Consider the following 23,618-nt stretch of genomic DNA (forward strand, 5'->3'; position numbering starts at 1 on the left):
ATCACTTGGTATGTATACTACAGCCTTGGTTGACATCGTTTAAATTAACACACCTTCTTATGTCTTGCATGCAGTGATCTGACTAAAGATCTGACACATCCATCACATCAATGTGTAACTTCTTTTAATTACATTGATTTAAGATTGACAACATTAATATGAAACAAAATTATCTTAAAAGAACACATTTTGATAGCAGCTTACCTGAAATCCATTTTCTGGTGGTATAAAATGATCATGGAGTGGAAATCATTGGCCTTAATCAATGAAAAATAGAAAAAATCCCTCTGAAAACATCAAGATGGTGAAGCACAAGTACAACTTCTGTACCTAAAAGTAGTATATTGCTCATAGCAAACAAATTTGATACTATGCATAAATGAAATAGCAGCAAAATTATATGTTAATAACAATTTGAACACACGCAGCCTGTGATTAGAGTGGAAAGCACATAAATGGGGCCCATGTCGAATTTAATAACACTAAACCAGTTGTGTGTGATGCACAGATGTCACATGGTTGTCTTGCCTGATCACACATTGTTCAGTTTCAAAGATCATCAGCATTCCTAACACCATTTAGAATAAACTCTCCAAGAAAACTGTCATTGTCACTTCTCCATAATTTTCATCACACAGCACGTTTTACCCAAAATCTTGGCATGCATAACTTCTCTGATAAAGATGAAAATGTCTTCTCTTCCTGTTATGCGGACATTCTTCCTTTGTCTTTGACATTTCTTATTCTTTCTTTAATCATTTATCAACCATATATTTTGATGTTATAACCCATTATATTCAAAACTATGAATGTAGGTTATAAGAATTTCAGTAGGTGTTCAGGTAAAGTAGCATGCTTTCTAATACAGATTTTTATATTTTATTAAGCAATTATAAAGTAAAACACTGAATGTTTAGCATGTGAATTGGCAGTTGTTACACTAGAAACTGCTTCCTAAAGTGTAAGTGCTCTTAAAAGTAAAACAATCCAAAAGATTTTCTTAAGAAAAGGAAATAAAGTGCTTCAACACATCCTTCATTAATGTATTTTTCACATGGAAGAATCGCATGATAACCAGCTCAGTGTGAGGTGCAGAGTTTTGCCATGTGCCAAGTGTTTCACAGAATAACAATGGTAGCATTTTTCTGTGATTGCAAGAAAAGATTTCTTTTTTTTTTTCCCCCTTAGTGGTCAAGCATGTAGACTGACAATGTGAGTGCTTGACTGAAATAATGACTGCTTGTGGTAGTCAGGACAGGAACTTTTTTGAGAGTAATTCAATTATTTCAGATGAGAATTAGGCTACAGTAAAAAGCAACCATTTTGCTTCATCAGTTAATGCAAGAAAATTCAGGTGAGTTTAATGCAATAGCAACTAATTATCTTTTTCTAAAAAAAACTAAAATGGTAAATGAATAGAAATCAGAACTAAGTTTCTGGGTTTGGGTTGCAAAACTATTAATTAAAACAGAGCTTATGGGGTTCGGGGAACGTATAGAGTACAGAAATATATATATTTTTTTTCTCTATTGTAGTTTGAGTTAGGTTTAAGCCAGTTAATGATCAAGACATGCCATGCTTGGTAGTTTGCTTCAGTGAATGAATTCAGCCCACTTACCATAACAATTAAAGCACCTGCATGGATGGTCATAGGAACTCAAATATTTGCAGTAGAACTCTCTCATTGTACTGTCAGAAACTTGTTGCCAGACCCTCTCCATGTAATATGGAGAGGAAATCTGACTTTCCTCACTCAGGTTCCCATGGATACAGAGAAATGAGAGTAAGACCCAGTACCTTGGTTGCCCAGAGCCTTCAATCCAGTTATTTTCACAAGCACATTTACATTTAAGTAAAACTGCCTATGTGTCAGTTTACTGTATTTCTGTCTTCTGAAAAAATAATAGGTTGGTATTTTGAAGAAATGCACAAAAATCAAGTAGATGGGCTGGATGAGTTTCAGCGATACTATGGTTTTAGATAAACGGGTGTTTATATTTTTTAGTTGTGGCCCAAAGAATCAGTGTAGATTAGTGCTGCTTTTCAGAGTATTCCAATGTCCTGTGTTACACAGTGAGTAGGACTGGGGTTTTTACATGCTCTAATAGAAAGCTTAACTGAAGAATAAACAGGGAGCAGATACAAGGCTTTATTTCACAGAGAAAATCTTCAGTGATTCTACTATTTTATGATTGAGTTTAATTTTTTTTGCCTGCAGTTTCTTCTTTCTAAGCTGTTTTTTGTTCCATGAAAGACAGCAGTAGTTAAATAAGATTATAATCAACATAAATGACTGCAGAGCATTTTAGGACTCCAGTCAGTATTTGGCCAGCATGCAAAAATTCCTTTGCACAAGTTTCTTTCTGCAAAGTTTGGTTAAACTTGCAGAAAGTGTGTGTGCACAAAATTAGTTGGAAGATAATTCTGGTTTCGTGCTTAGTTAAAGCCAAAACTCTTCAAATATGGTAAAAGGAAAGTAAGAGGACATACCATGTATTTGGAATATTAATAGGAAACTTCATTTGTAAGCATGTTTTGTAGATGTGGGAAATAAACATTTACATATAATCACACGTGTTATTTTTAAACAAAATCTTTCCTCAGGAGAGAGAACGAAGGTCGCCAGCATTTAATCTTCAAATAACCACCTTCCCTGAAAACAATGGAAGTGCTCTTCAACTGTTCTGTCAGCAAGAAGGAATAAAGGTATATGTAGAACATTAGTAACAGTTGGATAGCTAAGAATGTTTTCAGAATGACTAACTCAATATCCAAACAAATGGTTTGCTCTTTGCAAAGAAAAACTGAAAAAAAATAAATATAGTAAGGAAAGATATTTTTGACTGGGGATATAGTTTCATAAGAATATGGTCTGGTAGTCTGTCAGGAATTCATTAGCAAAAATGAAGGCTGGCCTGTCAAGATAATTTACATTTAGTCTAGGATACTGCTATAAAATCATTACAAAGAACAATGTGGATGCTGATAGGATTCATTGTCAGGCTTGCTACAGTAATTTTTTCTTGATATTAAATGTTTTTATCTAAGGTCAGAAATGTGGCATTCTTTTATTATTTTAGACCAAATTGAGCAAAGAACCTGTGCACTTGCTTTGTTGAATTAATATGCTTACTTGCCTAGGCCAGGGCCTTGTAGCAAGAGGTGTGTGAGCCAAAACTCATTCAAATAGGTGAGAGTCTATCATTTTAGAACAAGCCAACCTCACTTGGTTTGCTTCTGCTACAAGGAAGCAAGAGTTACTCTTTTCACATATGTTCTCCCTTAAATAGGTTAGCTATACAAATTGATTTGTATGCTGGTTCACTTAAGACTGAATTCAGGCTTTCTTTGCTATCAGGGTTGTGCAACAGTCCAAGGTAGCTTCCTTACAAGTAAATAAAGCAGAATATCTCTGTCTTACACTACATGGCACTTACTTGTATTTATAAGTCCTCTTATAGAAGGCTTGTTTCTCTTCAGTGCCTCAATAAGCACAATACTAAAAATATATTGTAGGCTGCATACTGCGAGCTAGCTGAGTAATCAAAAAAAAAAAAAAGTAAAAACTTGATTCTTACCTACAGGTTTCATTGGGTAGTCTTTGCCCAAACGCCACTGAGTCATCAGTTAACTTATTACATTTCAAATACAGCCTCCATGGAATACATTACCTGCTTTTTAGTGTATCTGTTATTCTAGTTTGCGTGCTGGCTGTGGCTGGTACAGCTTACCAGGATCTAGAATTTGTACTTTTTTTCCCATTCTTGTTTGTTTCATTCTTAAACAGAGGTGTTTTTTTTTTTTTTTCAATCTGCCTTTCAGCTCACTTACCTGTGAGCTGGGGCAGTCATTTAATATGGGCATACTGAAATTGTTGACTTTGTTTTCAGTGCCTTTTCAAATTGTTAGCTATCAGTAGCAAATTTGATTCTGAAATGATGCAAAATCTGATTTGGTTTCCAAATCCTCTTATTTCCTTCATCATGGAAATAAATGAAATAGAATCAGTACTTATAGAATCATAGAATAGTTAGGATTGGAAAGGACCTCAAGATCATCTAGTTCCAACTCCCCTGCCATGGGCAGGAACACCTCACACTAAACCATATCACCCAAGGCTTCATCCAACCTGGTCCTGAACACTGCCAGGGATGGAGCATTCACTACCTCCTTGGGCAACCCATTCCAGCACCTCACCACCCTAACAGTAAAGAATTTTTTCCTTATATCCAGTCTAAACCTCCCCTGTTTAAGTTTTAACCCATTGCCCCTTGTCCTATCACTACAGTCCCTAATGAATAGTCCCTCCCCAGCATCCCTGTAGGCCCCCTTCAGATACTTGAAGGCTGCTATGAGGTCTCCACTCAGCCTTCTCTTCTCCAGGCTGAACAGACCCAACTTTCTCAGCCTGTTTTCATATGGGAGGTGCTCCAGTCCCCTGATCATCCTCATGGTCCTCCTTTGGACTTGTTCTAACAGTTACATGTCCTTTTTATGTTGAGGACACCAGAACTGCACACAATACTCCAAGTTCTGGCTCAATAGGTGCAGGAACTTGTATGTATTACTGAATTCCACTCTTCACCAGTATAATAGGTAGTTAAGGAAGTTTCCATTCAACATTGTCAATGCTGATCATAATCAGTAGTTTTGCTTTTGATACCAATCCAAACACAAGTGTGTATTAAGCTGTGCACCATTCTAAAATTAGTGATGTGCACTGTTTAATAGTTAATGTAACATTTGGAGACACTGCTGAAGTTTTTGGAGAGACAGAGAAGAATAGGACAGACTTCTCAGGATAGACAAATGTAGACACAACACTATTTCTTTTTTTTTTTGAGCCAAGATGGAATAATTTGTAGATTCTCTCCTACATCTGTGTCTGATCTTCAGGAAATCTTCCATTCCTTGTTAAGCCTTTCTCTGTGGAGTCTGTTGGGTAAAGAATCATGAGCAAGTATATTCTGGTGTAGCTGTGTAATTTGCAAGCATAGCTAATTTAGTTTTACAAAATTTTAAAGTTTGATAATCCTGACTATTGACAAAATACAGTTGTACAACACATAGGGGCCAACCAGCACGTTGCATACTGCAAGTCATGAAGTTAGTGAGCCAAGACACAGCCCTGTGAAATGCCGGCCTCTTCTAAGAAATACTGATTATGAGTAGAAGGATGTCAGCTTTTAACAGGGCTGTCTTGATTTATACATATGTTTTAAGCATTTGGACTAACATGAACTGGTCTTTGCCCCTGCTCTCAAGCTTTAATACCTTCAAGTAGCACAGCCGCATGCAAACTGTCATTGAGAATGATTTCTGGTCCATGTTAAGTTATGGACTATACTTGGGCTAGTTCAGGAAAATATGATTAGCATAGTTCCATGATTTTTTCCAACAACTTTTAGTTATTCGCTGCTTTGGGGGGATCTGGCAGCTGACTGATGAGAAATGCAGCTTTCTACTCACAAATGTTGCAAGTTATTAGATTCTGAGGGCCATATTCTGTCCACCGTGCTTATACCCTTCTGCCGCCATAAGGCTGATTTGAACTGCCACGTTTATGTTTAGCAAAGAAAATAAAATCCAAACCAGACAACAGACCTTCTTAGTGATTATGTTGTTCGTGCTTTCTGTCCCTTTACCTTCTGTAGCCTGATGTGCTGGATGTTCCATTCCAAACAGAAAAGAAACCCAGTCCTTTAAGCCTCTTTATCACTTTTGATCTTTCACCTGTATACAGCAGCAAGATAATAAACGTGAATGGCACAGGAACATTCTGCCCTTATACACAGGCATCCAGGTTGCTTGCTATAATAAAAAGTGACATTTGGTTTTGTCTTTGAAAGTATCAAAAAGTCTTTTGTAATTGTGATGCAGAACTAATGTTTCACTTATTTACATTTCAAATCTTTCTGCATGCAGAAGTGAATAAAATATACATAAAATATAGCATGTAAAAACTGTTTCTCACCCATTTTATAAAAAGTGTTGAACATCTTTTTCAGGATGTGAATATTTCTGAACTTATGAAGAAGCTAGATATTCTTGGAGATAATGGGGTAACAAATTTTCAATTTCAAATGTACCTCTAGTTTTATGGTTATTTTAAAGCAGGTTTGTTTGGGGTTTTTCCCCACAAATAATAACATTCAAGAAAATGCACAGTGCAATTTTTATATAGCTATATTTGTATGAACAATATGAATGGTTAGTTATTACATTTACAAACGTGAAAGAAAACCTTTCAGTTAAACAAATGCTAGTGAGAAATATATTTTCTCAAGAGAGGGTTTGATTTTGGCTGAATGACATGGAAAAAAGGCACTGTAGTAGGCAGAGGGAAAAGATACAAGCCAAGGGAGGAAAATCATAACTAACAAAACCAGACCAAGTTATTCCTGAAGTTTTCCTCTTGAGAAGTAGTAGTAGCACCTGCTACTGTGAAGGATGCCTCTGCCAGGAGTGGATTTTGTGGGAGAAAGGACAAGGATAACTTCTTCCCTTTCTTCCCCTTCTATTGCCAGATAAAACATGAAATCCTGGTCATGCAATTGGGACAGAAACATCCATGGAGTTGGATGTTTCTAGGTGGCTTTAACGGTTTCTAGGTAGCTTTAACAGCAGTTTGAGGTCTTTCTAATCCTAGTTTTAAGATCTAGATTTACTTTTTATGTTGAAAGTTCTGTGGAGGTTTCTGTGGTACTTGCTCTTTCTTTGCATCATTTTCATTAATGTGAAGCCTAGATCTGAAGTTCATGAGGAGGTGGTTCACTTGCTGCAGGGTGCTGCACTATATTCCAGTGAACAGGCATTTTTCTGCCCTGGGGGGAGGATAAATAGAAATTTCAGAAGCTCTGTCAGAAACCACTTTATTTTCACTGAATAATGAAACATTTCAAAAGTGTTATGGGAGCGGTGTACTGAAATAAAATCCTAAATGTTACAGCTGATTTATTTTTTCAAGTACAGTTAAATTTATTGCTGAATTTAAAATCCAATTAAAAATGCATTTTTTGTATTTTAGAATTTGAGAAATGAAGAACAGGTTGCAATAATCCAAGCTGGGACTGTGCTTTCCCTCTGTGAAAAGGTAGAATTCAGTAAAGAATTTTCTTTGTCTAAAGACTGATCATGTCTTCTAAGATATCACATAACTTTGCCAAGGAAGCATGGCTTTTTTCTTCAGGTTGTCTGGTTTGGAGCAAGTGTTCATCCTTACATGACTGTTGGGATTGTGATGTCTTGAGGTAAAATCAAACTTACAAAATAAACACAATTTATAAATAGAAACATGTGCTGGAGACATTCCCTTAGCTTAAAGTACTAAAAAGCCACTTAACAAAAGAAACTCAATTCTCAGAAGTGCCAGTGTCCTCAGCTCTATAGGATTAGGGTGCTGTGAAGTCCTCTGTAAGTCCTGCACCCATGGTCGAGTTTGAGCTTATTTCTTTGTACGACTGAAAAAGCTCCTGTGTTCCTTTCCACTGTAAGTTAGTGGTCTTATAGACAGCAAAGAAGCAGTTTGTACAGGATAGGTAGTCAGTAGGGTCACTTAGTTCTGCATGACTCTTTCTCCATTATCCATGACTGAAGATGACATTTAGAACTCTCCTTTTTCTCTGAATAAGCCTTGTCTGTCCTTTTCATAGGCTTCTATTAAATCTTTCTTAGATACATTTTTTCAAATTCAGAATCAGAACATTAAAATTAAAACTTGATAATTTTTGAATAGTTGCCTTAATTGGTATAATTTTGATAATCTACTTATCTAAATACCTTAACGTAGATAATCTAAACCAGGTAATTTCATAATCATTGATTTTAAGTGAGTAATTAATATAAACAATTTTTTTTCCTCATTTAATGACGAAAAATGCTAAAATCCCAATGCTCTTGATTTTATTATAGCATTAAAATGAGGAGGTGATGATCATAGCCTTAGTATGCAAAGCTAAACTAGAGAGCAAAACTGGCCATGCTTCAGGAAGTGGATCAAGTTATTATTGCTCAAGTGAGTTAGTGCTTGTGCAAAAAGTACAACTGGGATTAGGGAGTCTGATTTTTGTCAAAGTGCTGCAGAATAGAAAATAGACTTTGTAATCTATAAATTATTTCCATTAGCAACTAATCACAGCAGTAAGTTATTGAAAGCTTTGCCAGCTGACATATTTCCTTAAATGAGTGAAAGCTTTGCTAGCTGATATATTTCCTTAAATGAGTAGAAACATACAATTGCAATGGAGGCTTTACTTATCTATGCTGAAGTTGGTTTATAATTTAACTTCACTTTTTTATTTTTTCCATTTGACAAAGGCTCCTAATTTGTCTTAACAAAATTTTTGTGGTTTAATCGGATAATCTGGTTATTACAGAAATTGAACGCTCCACCAGCAAAATGGAGATTTCAATTTCATCTTGTATAGGTAAACAGATGACATTTAAAGAACAAGATGAAAATAGTTTGTGTTATCTGCGGGTTCTATCCATTTGATGTCTTTTTTGCAAAGTGCCTCACAGTAACCTAATAAGTACAAGCTGATAACCAATTCAATCAAGAGTGTACTCTGAGAAGCAGGAAGCCTTTTCCTGTTTTTTCTGGTGTACTTTTAAGGTACAAGTTAATCAAATGGCTCTCAGTTTAGCAGTAAGAGGATGTACTACCATATCCAAAGTTTACTAAAACAAAGGATAGCAGAAAACAGCCTTATGCTGGCCTTAATAAAATGCCATGTTTCATAATATTATGTTTTACACAGAAAAAAAAGAAAAAAAAACAAAAAAAACCCAGACAATATCTGCTAAGTAAGACTGGAAAATTGTTTTAACAGAAATTCTACTGGATGCATACACTGAATTTGGATTAAAGGAAATTTAAAGCACCTCCACTGCCTTCTCCAGAGTAATGTAACCATCTCAGGTGTCCCTTTAAATAAGGGCCAGACAGCTCTTCTTGTGCATTTCTATAGTTTCTTAATTACAATGAACCATCACATATATATCATCCCATAGTAAGATATTTTGGAACTACAGACATAGTCTTTGTATTAGTTATGTTCACATGTGCTAATTAATCACAGTCAGTGATTATTTAGATCACATCCATTACACTTGGCCTCTAGAATTGATCTTTTGGAAATCAAGCTGCCAGGTGAGGAGTTTTTGGGTTCTGCTGGCACAATTCCAGAAGCTTATTTTGAATGCTATGACTGATTACAACTAACTCCTAAATACATGGTTGTCTCTTTCTTGCCTTTGGTTCCATAAAGGCTTACAGGCAAAGATCAGAATCAGCCTTTACTTTGGCATATCATTCATACCTTAAAATGAAATTAGACCTCTAATTTTTGCAAATAAACCCTTATTTGCAAATATAGAGGGCAGCTGTGAAAGATGATGAAGACTACCCATTCTGTTGATTTCAAAGGTTCAGAATGCTCACTGTATTGCTGACTCCTTTACCAGTGGTAAGGCATTCCTTAGGAATATCTTCAGTCTGTTACCTTCAAAATGAAGAAAAGAAAGGCGATGAATATACAGTCACTGGGGAATATGGTGTTCCTGTTCATTTTTACAGCTCTGTACAAAGCTAAACCTACTAAATAGATAAAAACAGTTTCCATTTTTATCTGCCAGTCTCTTGAGCAATGGAAAGTCCAAAACGAAATCTTATTTTGCTTATTTGTAGACTTGTGTTTACAGATTTCCAATCCAAATCTTTGTTTAAACAAAAATAAAATACATATGTCATTAATTTCTTTGAGTCTGAGCTCAAATTAATTCACCAGAACCCTAAATAAATTAAAAAAAGTTATGTGTAACCTTACCAAAAGAATTAAAATAAATAGGAGTAATCTCATGTTAGTAAGCAAAGCATTTGGGGAAGGTGATGGTTATCTGTGGCAAAGCTACAGTTGGTTCTAATGGGAGATGGCACTGCAAGAAGAAGCACTATCTAAACTATACTCCCTTTAAGCTAGCCATTGATCCCTATTGTAGACCAATAAGGAAATGAAATAAAACAAGTCAGAACTGAGCATTCCTATTCATTCCTATGAAGTTAAATGCTGAATACTAGTATAATCCTGGTGATGGATAGTAATTAAGCAGTAATATTGTATACATATATTTAGCCATTACAATATGCAATTTTACCTTTGGAATGCAATGGCCATTCTTCTTCATTCTGATGGCTACCTGAATGGTAAGGGATTCACAGTAGCCACTGCATGAACTTCATCTGTCTGTCCACTTCATTTTTCCCTCTACATTACTGTTGTTTTACAAGTGAGCCTCTTCCCGCAAAAGGTGCAGCAGACTGCAAAACAAAGGATCAAGTTTGCTACCTTGTCTTTTGTTTAAATTGCCAGCTAGAGAAATGTAGGACTGATGCCCTGGAGCCATATGGTGGTTTTTCAAATCAGGCAAAGCAGTATTGAGTATACCAAGTTGAAAACAATCAGGTTTATTTTGCATTCTTGCCCCAAGTCTATTTTATACCTTCAACTTTACAAGAAGAAAATAATTTATTGTAGTAAAACAACCTCCATATGTTACTTCAGTGTGCTTCTGCAGTCCTCCATTCTGGCTATGTTTTCATAACCTGCTTATTCATGTGTAACTTCAAAGTGAATAGATAGCAAGGGGGAAGCAAATGTCTAGGAGTGGTGGCAACAAACTTGCAAAATGTTAAATGCAAATTTTTTAAAAGCTCTTTCTTTTTTCTTTTTTCTTTTTTCCTCTTCACACTGCTATGTTCATGTAGTGGCTAAAACAGATAGAGGGGACAGAAGCTGCACTGACACAGAAGATGTTAGACCTGGAGAATGAAAAGGTAAGGAATAACTAAAAGTATAATTCATTTAGCTAAAACTCATCTCAAGGGAGTGTGTCTAAAGTTAATCAAAGGTTGATTTGCTGCCTTTCTCTGCTTAACAGAGATTGCTTCATGGTAAAATAGGTAAGAGGTTCTAGAACCATTTATTTGTATTCTTTGGGGTAGGAGGGAACTGTCCAACCTATATAGAACAAAAATAGCAAAATATATACAAATTCGGGCACAAAGGCATAGCTTTACAGAGCATTTTAACAAAATGGTGTGAAATTGTCCTTGTGCTTTCTCTGTGTATTAATTTGTCTGGCAACAGCATCATTTTTTTTTTTATTTTTGGGGTCATGTCAGTAAAATTGACAAGCCTATTCCTTCACTTTCTGTTATTCAGCTTCTTGGACGTGTTGTAGAGACCTCTTACCCCAGATGTCCTTTCTTGCCTCAAGGTCTTCATACTTAAAACCAGAATGTTTTCTCAAAAGCAGTTCTGTCTTACATAACAAAATTAATGTAATACTGACCTTGTTTTTCCATACGTTGAACCACGAGTTTTGGAATGAGTGTTTGGTTTTATTGGTTGCCCATGCATGTGCTTTTCATCTTCAAATGGCCCTAAAAACACTGATTAATCCTTGCCACACCTTTTTATAGGTAGATAAATAATCAGCATTACATTCTTCTTAAAGAATGGGAAACTGGGCCAGGGAGGTTAAGTGATTTGCCCATGGACACTGAAGAAGTGCCTGTTTGGGCCACAATTTAAAGAGCAGGGCTCAGACTGTGTTCTCTATTGAGTGTGGACTGTCATACTGGTTTTACTTTAACATAGGTATGATCCTTTCCACACTTAGCATTTACCTACTGTAAACTCTTGTTATGGAAAAATGCAAATGTTTTAGAGAGAGCAAGTGCCCACAAATACTGAACTCTTTTATAAAAGGATTTGGAAAACAGCAGTTTCTTTCTAACTTGGTTTATTATCTTCCCACTTACTATGTGTGATATTTTCAAGTCTTACTCTAAGTAATTTTGCATCTGTTTAGCACAGCAATCTGAAAGTCTGCATTGCCAATAATTGATTCAATTGTGAAAGTAGTTTAGGAACAGTATTCTAGCATAAAACTTTCAGAAGGGCTGACCACTGGTTTAGTTGTCCTTGAAACCGATGTTAAGAGTTTGAGATCCTATTCTTGTTTCCTTCCCTCTCGCTTTTTTGTGGCCAGCTTTTATAATAGCTTTTGGAGAAGCAACATGATCAGGGCAGCTGCATTACTATTCCGGGATCTGCTGGTAGCTCTGACCCTGTCTATAGTTGTGGACAAACCAGACTGCTGCTCTGGTGTCAGACACTTGCAAGCACACTGGGACCAGGCCTGTCCTTTACTATGTGTTACACAGTGGACAGCAGTATTGCATCTTTACAACAGCCATACAGCTGTTGCTGAAAGCCAGATAAGAAAATAATGCCACAGTGGTAATCAAAGTGGGATTCAATTGCATAAACATGGTATCTAACACCATATCACATTCTTCAGAGTTTTGGAGATGTCTGCAAAGGGCCAAGAAATATACCCTACAGGACCTGCTACAGACCCCTGCCATTCTCAAGCTAAAGTATCATATTCTAAAATGTCTATAATAGCAATAGATCCCCAAAAGTGGATCACTGAATTCCAGCCCCAAGATCAAAGTCTAGCTTAAATGTTGTTCTATGTTTAATGTTAATTCATAAGTAATTCAAAGAACTCCAAATTTACAAAAAAAAAAAAAGAAATAGCAGCTTAGTCCTCTGAGTCTGATAATATTGGTCTTGTATGTTGCTGCTGTCACCAGTTATGAGTTGTTCTTAACAAGTGAAAGGTTATCTGTAGTCCCTGTATACTCTGAACCCCTCATAAGAATTAATTTTCTGAATAGAATGGATTTGTTTTAAACTAGATATTTGGAATGAGAATTCATCGTTGTTCATGCATAAGCAAATGCTATGCCAGTGCTATACTGGCAGCTGTCAGAAATCAACATACATGTCTGAAGGTAAATTTTGGCCAAATATGTGGCTTTGGTGCAATCACATATAGAATCATAGAATCATAGATTAGTTAGGGTTGGAAAGGACCTTAAGATCATCTAGTTCCAAATCCCCTGCCATGGGCAGGAACACCTCATACTAAACCATGTCACCCAAGGCTCTGTCCAACCTGGCCTTGAACACTGACAGGGATGGTGCATTCACACCTTCCCTGGGCAACCCATTCCAGTGCCTCACCACCCTCAAGGTAAAGAATTCCTTATATCCAATCTAAACCTCCACTGTTTAAGTTTCAACCCATTACCCTTTGTCCTGTCACTACAGTCCCTAATGAACAGTCCCTCTCCAGCATCCCTATAGGGCCCCCTTCAGATACTGGAAGGCTGCTATGAGGTCTCCACGCAGCCTTCTCTTCTCCAGGCTAAACAGCCCCAACTTTCTCAGCCCATCTTCATACAGGAGGTTCTCCAGTCCCCTGATCATCCTCGTGGCCTTTCTCTGGACTTGTTCCAACAGTTCCATGTCCTTTTTATGTTGAGGACACTAGAACTGCACACAGTACTCCAGAGGAGGTCTCACAAGAGCAGAGTAGAGGGGCCTGATCACCTTCTTTGACCTGCTGGTCATGCTCCTTTTGATGCAGCCCAGGATACAGTTGACTTTCTGGGCTGCGAGCGCACACTGAAGCCAGCTCATGTTCATTTTCTCATAGACCAACACTCCCAAGTCCTTTGCAGGGCTGCTCTGAATCTCTTCTCTGCCCAACCTGTAGCTGTGCCTGGGATTGCTCCGACCCAGGTGTAGGACCTTGCACTTGTCATGGTTAAACTTCATGAGGTTGGCATCAGCCCACCTCACAAGCATGTCAAGGTCCCTCTGGATGGCATTCCTTCCCTCCAGCGTATCAACCGAACCACACAGCTTGGTGTCATCGGCAAACTTGCTGAGGGCACACTCAGTCCATGTCAGTGACAAAGATGTTGAACAAGACCAGTCCCAACACTGATCCCTGAGGGACCCTACTCATTACTGGTCTCCAGCTGGACATTGAGCCATTGACCACAACTTTTTGCGTGCGCCCATCCAGCCAGTTCTTTATCCACCGAGTGGTCCACCTATCAAACTGATGTCTCTCCAATTTAGAGACATAGATGTTGTGTGGGTCAGTGTCAAATGCTTTGCACAAGTCCAGGTAGATGATGTCAGCTGCTCTACCCCTGTCCATCAGTTACATAGCCCTGTCATAGAAGGCCACCAAATTGGTCAGGCAGGATTTCCCCTTAGTGAAGCCATGATGACTGTCACCAAGCACCTTGTTGTTTTACATGTGCCCTAGCATGCCTCCCAGGAGAATCTGCTCCCAGATTTTGCCAGGCACAGAGGTGAGACTGACTGGTCTGTAATTCCCCGGGTCATCCATTTTCCCCTTCTTGAAAATGGAGGTTAATATTTCCCTTTTTCCAGTCATTGGGAACTTCACGTGTCTGCCATGATTTTTCAAATATGACGGCCAGTGGCTTTGCAACTTCATTTGCCAGCTCCTTCAGGACCCGCGGATGGATTTCATCAGGTCCCATGGACTTGTGTACGTTCAGGTTCTTAAGATCGTCTTGAACCAGATGCTCTCGTATAGTGGGCCTGATGTCATCATTCTCAGAGTCCCTGCATCTGCCTTCCAAAATAAATAAAATAATATATAATAAAACTAAACAGACCAGCAACATTTGACTTTTCTATACTGTTAATAATACCTACAATTAATCATCCTAAGAACTCTATGTATTTACTTTCACATTTATTCTATATGTTGAGGAAATACAAGAGTTTGCTAAATAGAAAAAAGAACTGGAAAATATTTAATTAAATAGCAGGGCTTCTCTGCTTTCTGGTCTACTACTGGGGTTTTTTTGAGCATGAAAACCCGCATTGAAAGAAAAACTAATAAAATCAAGTAACTATCTTACATTCTACTTGCTACCACCCAAAACACTCTCAAGGCATGTTTTGCAAGAGCACTGTCACTAGTCAGTTCTTGCTTGACTATTCTGACAACTGTTCAAATGTCCGCAACTGTCTTGCAATATTATGCTTTTGGATGTTGAATTCTACTGAAATCTGAGCCTGTGTTTGTATATATATGTGTGTGTGTGTATGTATAAAAAATATATAAATACTTTAGGTGTTTATATTTAGCTACATATTAGTTTCATGTTTTTTCTGTGTTTACATACATATACATATATATAAAAACCTGTGAAAGTTAGTGGGTTTTACTTTTAAAAACAAAAGCAAAAAGTCCCTGTAAATCCTAGGTACCTGAAAAACTTCTTCAGCTCTTTAGCTAGTCACTTAACCTCCCTGGGCCCCACTTTACCTGTTTCAAATTGGCTTCCTGCCTTTCCAAGTTGAGAACTGTTTCTTTCTACAGCTGTTTCAGCACTGTGTTGGGGAGTGCAGCTGCAGAACCCAGCTGTGGCCCTGCATGTTCTGGTTTCCTCCCTAGAAGAACACACTAGACAACACAGAATAGGGGTCACCCCATGATTTCTTTGAGGGTACACATCGGACATTGTCAGAAAAACCATGAAGTGTCCTCACTTGTGTTTCTCTCTTCTTTCCACTGGCCTACCCCATGCAAGTTATGGCTATTGAACACATACATGCACATTCCCATTCACCTTTCAGCTGTTGTGTGCACTTCTGTCAGGTCAAGGCAGGTTTGTACACTGTAGAGGTCAATGCTATCTAGGTACAACTCACTAATATCATATGTGCATTTTAAGTACTAATATTGTAAATTTGGTATTCCAAATATCCTCAGGTGGTCATTGGCTATAGATATTTTTTTGCTTTCATGGGGAAGTTCATGTAAAAATAATGGCATTTATGGTTCTTCATGAATTAGGATAAAGAACAAACACTTCATTGTTTTTATTATTGCTCAGGACCTGTTCAGTAAACAGAAGGGTTATTTAGAGGAAGAACTCGACTACAGGAAACAAGCCCTGGACCAGGCATACATGGTAGGAGAAGAACAGTCATTACATGTTCATGTTTGAAAAGATTTGATAAAATACAGGTTTTCTTTTTTAATTATAAATTAGGGTTTTTTAATCTATTTCTTTTTCTTCCAGACTAGGAAATCAAATATTACTTACATGGAGACTTAGGAAATGAACTATCGTATTTAAAAGTGTAATGTTTTTGCAATGCATTTTTTTTTATTCTAAAACATGTGAACATATTGTTAGTATATCTGGAATGGGAAGTGCTGGTTTATTTGTCCACAAAACCATGACTGATAAAACGCACCAGAAATTATAGTTAGAACTTTTCCAATATTTTTTTCCCTAGGCATTTGTAAATATTACTGCTGCTAACCTCCTATCCTAAGTCGGGAATGCCTGTTCTTCCTATGTAATTCTTCCTTGTGTGGTCCTATTCAACCTTACTAGTTTTCAAAAGGGAAGCTGCAACCTTGCGTCTTCTCAGGCTAAGCAACAATTGGAAACTGGTGAAACTGCACACCCAACTTTGCTCGTAATGGGACTTCAGGAAATGAAAATATAATGGCCTGAAGGATTATTTATACTTTGTAAAAATCTCTTATGAGGAAAATATGTTCAGAAAAGAAGCAAGGTCTAGTGTTCAGAGCAGAAACAGAAATGAAAGCAAGCAGGTTCTATTTCTAGCACTATGACCTTGGGCAAGCCATTTAACCTCTCTGTGCAGCTGTTTCTGTATCACTAATATGGATAGAATTACCTACCTCGCAAAGGTGTTATGAGGGCTAAAGGGATGATGTCAGATGCTCTTGATCCGTGTATTGTCAGTCTGGATGCTGTTTTTTTAATTGCATCATACTAACTCAAATAATCAGGAATCACTGCCATCATACCTTTCTTCCTTTACCCTTGGGAATACAGTTCTCCATGTGAATGTGAAGTTTTCCTGTGCTCTCGGCTTTGCAAGTACCGCTGGTTTTGGTCAGTGCATGAGAATCTGGTTAGCAATCTGACAAATGGCAAGAGACTGATGAAGGATTAGTGTTCCTCTCTTCATTGCTGATGGCAACTTGGAACTAAGCCAGTCACGTAGACGTTGAGCAACGGATGGCAGGATAGTCAGGCCAGAGAGAGGGAGACAGTAAGATTTCTGTTTTTCACAGTTCTCCCTGAGGGCTTTATATTTTACAAGATAGCTTAGCAATTCAGTTGTAGTTGAAGTAAATCTGTTAGGTGGCATTAATTTTGTAATGTTCTGTATGAGTAGTTGGGTTTTATCAGGTATTGAATGCAGGCCTCTCATCCCATTCTTTCTTAAATAATAGAAATCATTTACTAGAACGGGAAGCATCACCTGGGTGTAAATCAGTGCTGGGACACTACATGCACTCTGTGTGGAATGCTCCTCACTGCTCACAACTGCTGCTTTCTGTCTACCTGTCTGTGTCTGTTGTTTCCTCCTGCCTAAGGCTTCACTTGCTAGCCTTCTCCTCTAGCTGTTGGTGGGTCATTTGCTTGCTGGATTCAAACGGCAGCCTGTCTGTATGTGATTTGGGTTGCATTAGAAAATCCAGGAGCTGGAAGCCACGCTGTATAATGCCCTGCAGCAGGATCCAGGAAGGTGGGCAAGCGAGTCTCTGACTGAAGCCCAGAGGGAGGATTTGCGAGCTGCAGTGGAGAAGGTGCGGCGGCAGATCCTGAGGCAGAGCCGTGAGTTTGACAGCCAGATCTTGCACGAGCGAATGGAGCTGCTGCAGCAGGCACAGCAGGTAATCCTGGTTCTCTCTCCTCCTTGTTGATGTTACCTTTGTGGTTGCCACCACTCCCCATTCAACAGCATCGCTTCACCCTCACTTTGTTGAGTTACGCTTAGTCTATTTGTATTGCTCCTGTGTCAAGGAGATAAGGACCCGGTTGCGCTGGGCATGGAACACAAAATGAGTCACCGTCTCACTACAAGGTCCTGTTGCACCATTTGTTTCATGTGTGTACAACCACACAGTCTTCCACTGGACTCTAAGGGGAGCTTGCTGCAAGTTTAAGGCTTAAGTTAGAAAAAGACAAATGGAACATTATAAGAGCATGAAAAGGTATGAAAAGAAGAAATGCAGAAGTAACAGATCCAGGAGTCCGGGTTTTTTATCCCTCCCACTCCCCTTCTTTTAGCTAGTTGTGAAATCTTTTAAATAATTAAAAAAAACAACTACACCCCCCAAAAAATCTCCAAAAACCAGGAAGTTTTTTAAAAGGCCATTCACAAACCTTCCTGGGTTTAAATTAGTTCAGAAAACTTGTCTGTTTAAATCACTTTCTTAAGGACAAATTCTGACAACCTGAAGTAAGGCAAAGTCCTGGCCTATGGAAGAGTGGTAATTATTTAACACTGGTAGGATTGCTAGTTTTTCTGTGAAAATATTCATGGAAAGAAGAGAGTTGCATTTCCCAGGGTATTAATTATTCCAGCCAGAATCATTATTTCTAAGGATTTTGGCTGCTCTTTACAGCAGCTTCTGGAAGTTGCACCCTAATAACAAAGAATTTCTTCCTTATATCTAACCTAAATCTACCCTTTTTCAGTTTAAAGCCATTACTCCTTGTTCTATCACTAAACACCCTTGTAAAAAGTCTCTCTCTAGCTTTTTTAACTGCTTGTGGTGGCAGTGTTAGAGTTGTGCTCCTTTCTCATTCAAGTCTCCTTTCTCTATTCCTTCACTACGTTCCCTTGGTTTAGAGAACATAACATTGAGATCAGGAGATGAATTTTTTAATGGGTGTCAGATAAGCAATGGTGAAGAGAAAGCTGGAGAAGGCAGATACCAGCTGTCGCTAAAATGTCAGAGGGGGAGAGTAAATATATGTAATTTGTTAAATAAAGATAGAGCCAGAAGTTATTAGCTTAGTGTTATTAGTGTAGCTGAAAATTAGTGAGAATGGGGTTTTGTTGCTAGTCTCAGGCAGCCCAATTTGCTAGCCAGACTGTTGATGTTTTGTTCAGAACAATAATGCAGTGCTTTTCAGTGACATTTAATGGGTATGAATGATGGTGCGTGTTCACACATGCCTGTACACCTAAATAATATACATTTTCAGTTTTTTACATCAGACTATATGCAGTTTGGTCCTTTGCTTCCACCACACATAAAGCTTAACACTGATTGGCTAGGACCATTTTGTGATCCTTGTTGGAGTGCATTTTTGGAAGACACCAGTGCAGAGCTTTTAAGTTGGACTCACATAGTATTGGCACATAGGAAGGAAAACTAGGCATAGATTTGTGGAGTGAAAAAGTTGTTCCTGAGGACTCAAAATTGATATTATGCACATATCAGGAGTGTAATCTGGACTGTGTTCCGTTTGGTCCCTGCAGACTGCTCCCTATCATTCAGAGCAGTTTTAGGTGCACATCTGGAGGACATCTTCAGTTGAGTCCAGCTCATGTATTCACAGATTGTTCCACATCATAAACCTAAATATGATGAGTGTGGAAGAAAAGTTCACTCCTGCCCTAAACAAAAATGCTGCTATAAAGGTAGCCTCACTAGCCTTGGATGTTTATGTACCTGTCTCCAAATATATTTTATAGTGTGTCATTAGAATTTTATGTTGTACCCATCTCATTAGACATGCCAATGTTACAGCCCTGCAGGACACATTAAATGGAATTCTACTGTTTGAAAAGGAGCTAAACATTTTAGTCATCTATTTTTAACCACCTGGAGTAGACAATAAAAAACCAAACCCCATTGGGCAAAGATGCCATTTAATTTGCCTGGGATGTGGGAGACTGCATTTGAAATGCTTTGCTCAGTTTCTTCTCAGTTGTTATTTCTTGAAGGTTGTATTTGTGGGTTGTTATAGGGCACGTGGTCAGCACTGATAACCTAATAGTTGTATGCAAAAGTGTATGCCTTAAAACCAAGCAAGCAGGAAGCCCTAGCATGGATCATAGTGTCACAGGACTAACTCTCGTAGGATTACTTTCATCCACACTGGTTGAGGACAGAAGCTGAATGCTACACAAATGAAGCCATAGTGTTGGGAGAATCCTAATGTATGGATGAATCTGTTCTAAATAGACTACATCCATGGACGCCATATTAAAATAATTCCTTCTTTTCTTTTTGCATTTATGTCTACCAGAGGTTTTGCTGGCATTGTAACATTAGGAAACACCCATTACACTTTATTCTGGCAATACTGTAATCTAGACCTGGACATATCTGTACAGTCTGCATTGCCTTTAGAGTCAGCACCGCCCTTCTTACTCTCTGTAGTGAAGGTTACAGAGAATGATGATGCCTGATGGACCTCCAAGACTTAATAGAGAATGTCTTTGCTGCAAACACTCTCAAACTTCCAATGAAGCAGAAACCATATATTAAAGACTCCAAATTCACTGAAATTCTTAACGTTTGATCTCTTTTTGGTCACTTCCAGAAGATGTATTTTTTTCTTCTATTACTGTCTGGTAAGGTAGTCTGCCTGATAAAAGGGCTCCAAAAGAACAACTCTGCTTATCCTAGCAGGCTGACTAATCCTTCTCTGAGTCAGAGTTTCTGTGTCAGACATACAGAATGAGGGTCCAAGAAAATCTGATTATGGAGAAGGAGTTTTCTCCTTCTGCATGTAAAAGATTCTTGACCACACTGCAGGATGCAGATTGGCAAAACATGTGATAAACACTACTGGTAGGTCTGCAGGGTTTCCTTATTGCTGAGCTGCTTCATGCAGGGACTTTGAGGATTTAGCCCGGGAGATGCTGGTTTTCCGAAGCTGGTGGACTGTACAGACTGAAAGGGACAGGGATGTGCACAAGAGAGTGGGTAAACTGTTGTCCAAATGTGAGTCTGTGCTGTGTCTCGATATAAAGCACTAATTCTTAACCACTGGGTATTGACTTTGTCCCAGTGAAATAAATATAATTCAGGATGTTAGACCCTGTTTTATATTGGCAGGTCTGTTCATCTTGGCAACGTATAGCCCTCATTATTATTGTTCATTAAACTAATATAATGGAACCTAAAAGTGGAACTACCCATGTATGCCCATTGTGTCTTAAAGAAAACAGGCCTCTGTGGATCCAAATTAGACAGACTGTGTGAACAGATCTGCTTGCTAAGACATACAAGCTTTTATTAAACACAGAGTGCAACATGCAGGTCTGGGGCACAGATCCTCAGCTGAAGCTTATTGGTAGTATTCCCATTCAGTCAGAGAAGGTGCTTTGCTTTACACCATCCTCTCTGTTAGAGGAGGCAAAATATGTTAATTAAAAATCTGTCATGAGCAGCTTGTGATATTTGCTTCTAGCCATAGGGTGTGTGCAGTTCAACTGCCGTTCTTGCATAAATTGCCATCAAAAATGTCTCGCTGTACTGCACACTGTTATTATAAGCCTTTGTAAATCAGTGTCTGATTTATTTTTAGCAGGACTTCATTTAAAAGTAACATTCATGCTTTAGTCAATGCAGAAGCATGACTTCTGTGCATTTTAGAAAATCATTACTAGCAGGTATTGTTAAGGAGGTTAATTTCAGGTATATTGTCTCTATATATAATAAGCTAAGCCATTTCTAAAGAGAAAAAAATACGTTGGTGTTGCTGTAAAAACCATCTCTGAGAAAAATACTTTAAATGAAGCAATACAGCAAGTTTCTGAAGTAGTGATGTTAACTCCTTAATTAAGCAAACTAAGGAAAACCAAACCACATCTTCTACCCCCCCCCAAAAAAAAAAATCAAAATCCACACCCAAAACAAAAAAGACCAAATTCTCTCTCAAAAAAAAAAACCCACAAAAATTCCATGCAGTATCCTGGCTTGATTGACTTAAAAATATATTGTAATTATGTTATCAGCTAAAATAAGTAAATATTTAAAAGTCAGATTATACTTTATATAAATCTAGTAGGATCTAGCTTGAAATATATTCCTGTTGATTTGACTGCAGCTACTTCTGCAGTAAGAAACTGTGGAAAGTCATCAGAACAAGGCTTTAAATTAGGATAGATTAACTCAAATGGCACTGTTTAGAAGTATTCACATGTGAAGAAAACTTATAATAGGAATAGACTTTATTCTGATTTTAATTGAAGTTATTTTAAACAGAAAGAGAAGCTAGAAAATCCTTGAAGGACAGCAGATTGACACACACTCATTTCCAAAAATGGCTGCTGCCAGTCAGAAGGGATATGAGACAGATTTTGTTAAAGGAATCCAATAATTACCCAGAGCAACATTAACTTGTATGAAATTGTAAGAAAAAGGAAATAGAAAAGATCAGTTAGTTCATTGTGTCATCAAAAATTGTGAAACTTTTTTTCCTCTGAGTTGCACTATGGTACTGTACTAAGCTGGGGGTGTTTTATACTAATGAATTAGAATGTTCCTGAGTGAAGCTGTTTTAAAGAGTAAAACAAATTATCCCTTCAGTTCTAGACCTGAATATAACTATTGTTGCTGAAAGCTACCAAAAATATACTGAGTTGCTGAAGGCAACTCCAATCCTGAAGAGTTGGAATATAGCTGTAAATATTTTAACTAGATTTTCTTAAAACTATAGCACTTACTCCTATGACCAGGTTGTACTGTTCATTGGTAATAAAAGCAGAAATTGCTACTTTATTGGCATGTTTTACTAGAAACCAACATAGGACAGTCCTTTAGGACAGAACAGGTATAACTCAAAACTGACCTTTTTATGTCACTGGCATGAAGGATTCACTTGAAATGCGATGCCTCAGGCACTTTTTTCATGGACACCAAGGAGAATTCAGAAGCAGTGATGCCTTTTTTTCATCCTGAAATGTCAAAATATAAATATAGGTTGAAATTGAGAAACACTGGACTGGTTTCCTTCACTAACTTTCTTCATTCCTTTTTTTTTTTTTTTCCTGACTTGAAGATCCAAGTTCTTACTGCTTAAAGGTCAAACAAGGATATAGTGGATGACATAACTCCATGAGTTCTCCCTGGTGTCTTATCGGTAGGACACCTTTTTCTCACTGGGAGAGTAGTTTGTTTACAAAACCACAGGGTTGAATGTCATCATATCTGTAAGATCATATTGGCTCAGCCACTTCGATGTATATTTGCATGTTCTTTTTTGTTGCTGGTTTTTCATTGGTTCTTATTTTCCCTTAAAACCTTCATTTGAATAAATTCATTAATACAGTAATAGCCGGTGTGAAGTAGGAAGCTGAGGTTTGCCATTTGATATGCCACAGATATTCAGGTAAAGCTTAGATAACTAAAGCAGTTGTTCTGCTTCCCTTTGCTGTGTAATCTGCTATGGTTGATAGGCCATCTATTTTTCATCCAAGGAGAATTATTAAGGTTCAATGTTTGACTGGGAAGGCTCCTGAGAAAAGGAGAGGGAGGATGCTGTGTTTAATGTGCCTTATCGATAGGCATGAGGAGGTGTTGTCTTAAATTTGTCCTCTTTGGTTCCTCTTTGGCACACTGCCTTGTGTCAGAGAGGACAAATTAAAGACAATACCTCCACTGACATGTTACCTCATGCAGAAAGGCTGGCTTGGTCAACACCTCACAGCTTTGTCACACTGTTTAGAAAGCAGTTAGAAGTATTACTGCTAAGGTTACTTACACACTATTAATTGTGGAAAGTCTCAGATCATTTTGCATCCAAATCTATACAGATATGTTTAAATGTGTTTGGTTTAAATCTGAAGTGTTAAAATGCTAACAAAGTTAATTCCCAGATGTTTGCATACAACTGTACATGAAGAAGAATA

General features: G+C 37.8%; 1 protein-coding gene across 1 annotated transcript in view; it reads left to right on the forward strand.

Annotated features, from left to right (window-relative positions):
* JAKMIP1 (janus kinase and microtubule interacting protein 1) overlaps nucleotides 1–23,618 on the forward strand; it is a 77,187-nt gene that overhangs the window by 40,519 nt on the left and 13,050 nt on the right. The window contains exons 13-18 of the mRNA XM_005148499.1: nucleotides 2,605–2,706; nucleotides 6,009–6,062; nucleotides 7,028–7,093; nucleotides 10,766–10,834; nucleotides 15,806–15,883; nucleotides 17,431–17,634. Coding sequence (XP_005148556.1) covers nucleotides 2,605–2,706; nucleotides 6,009–6,062; nucleotides 7,028–7,093; nucleotides 10,766–10,834; nucleotides 15,806–15,883; nucleotides 17,431–17,634 — 573 coding nt within the window. The remainder of the gene's footprint in view (nucleotides 1–2,604; nucleotides 2,707–6,008; nucleotides 6,063–7,027; nucleotides 7,094–10,765; nucleotides 10,835–15,805; nucleotides 15,884–17,430; nucleotides 17,635–23,618) is intronic.

The sequence above is a fragment of the Melopsittacus undulatus genome, chromosome 7 (genome assembly GCF_012275295.1).
Source record: "Melopsittacus undulatus isolate bMelUnd1 chromosome 7, bMelUnd1.mat.Z, whole genome shotgun sequence".
NCBI lineage: Eukaryota > Metazoa > Chordata > Aves > Psittaciformes > Psittaculidae > Melopsittacus > Melopsittacus undulatus.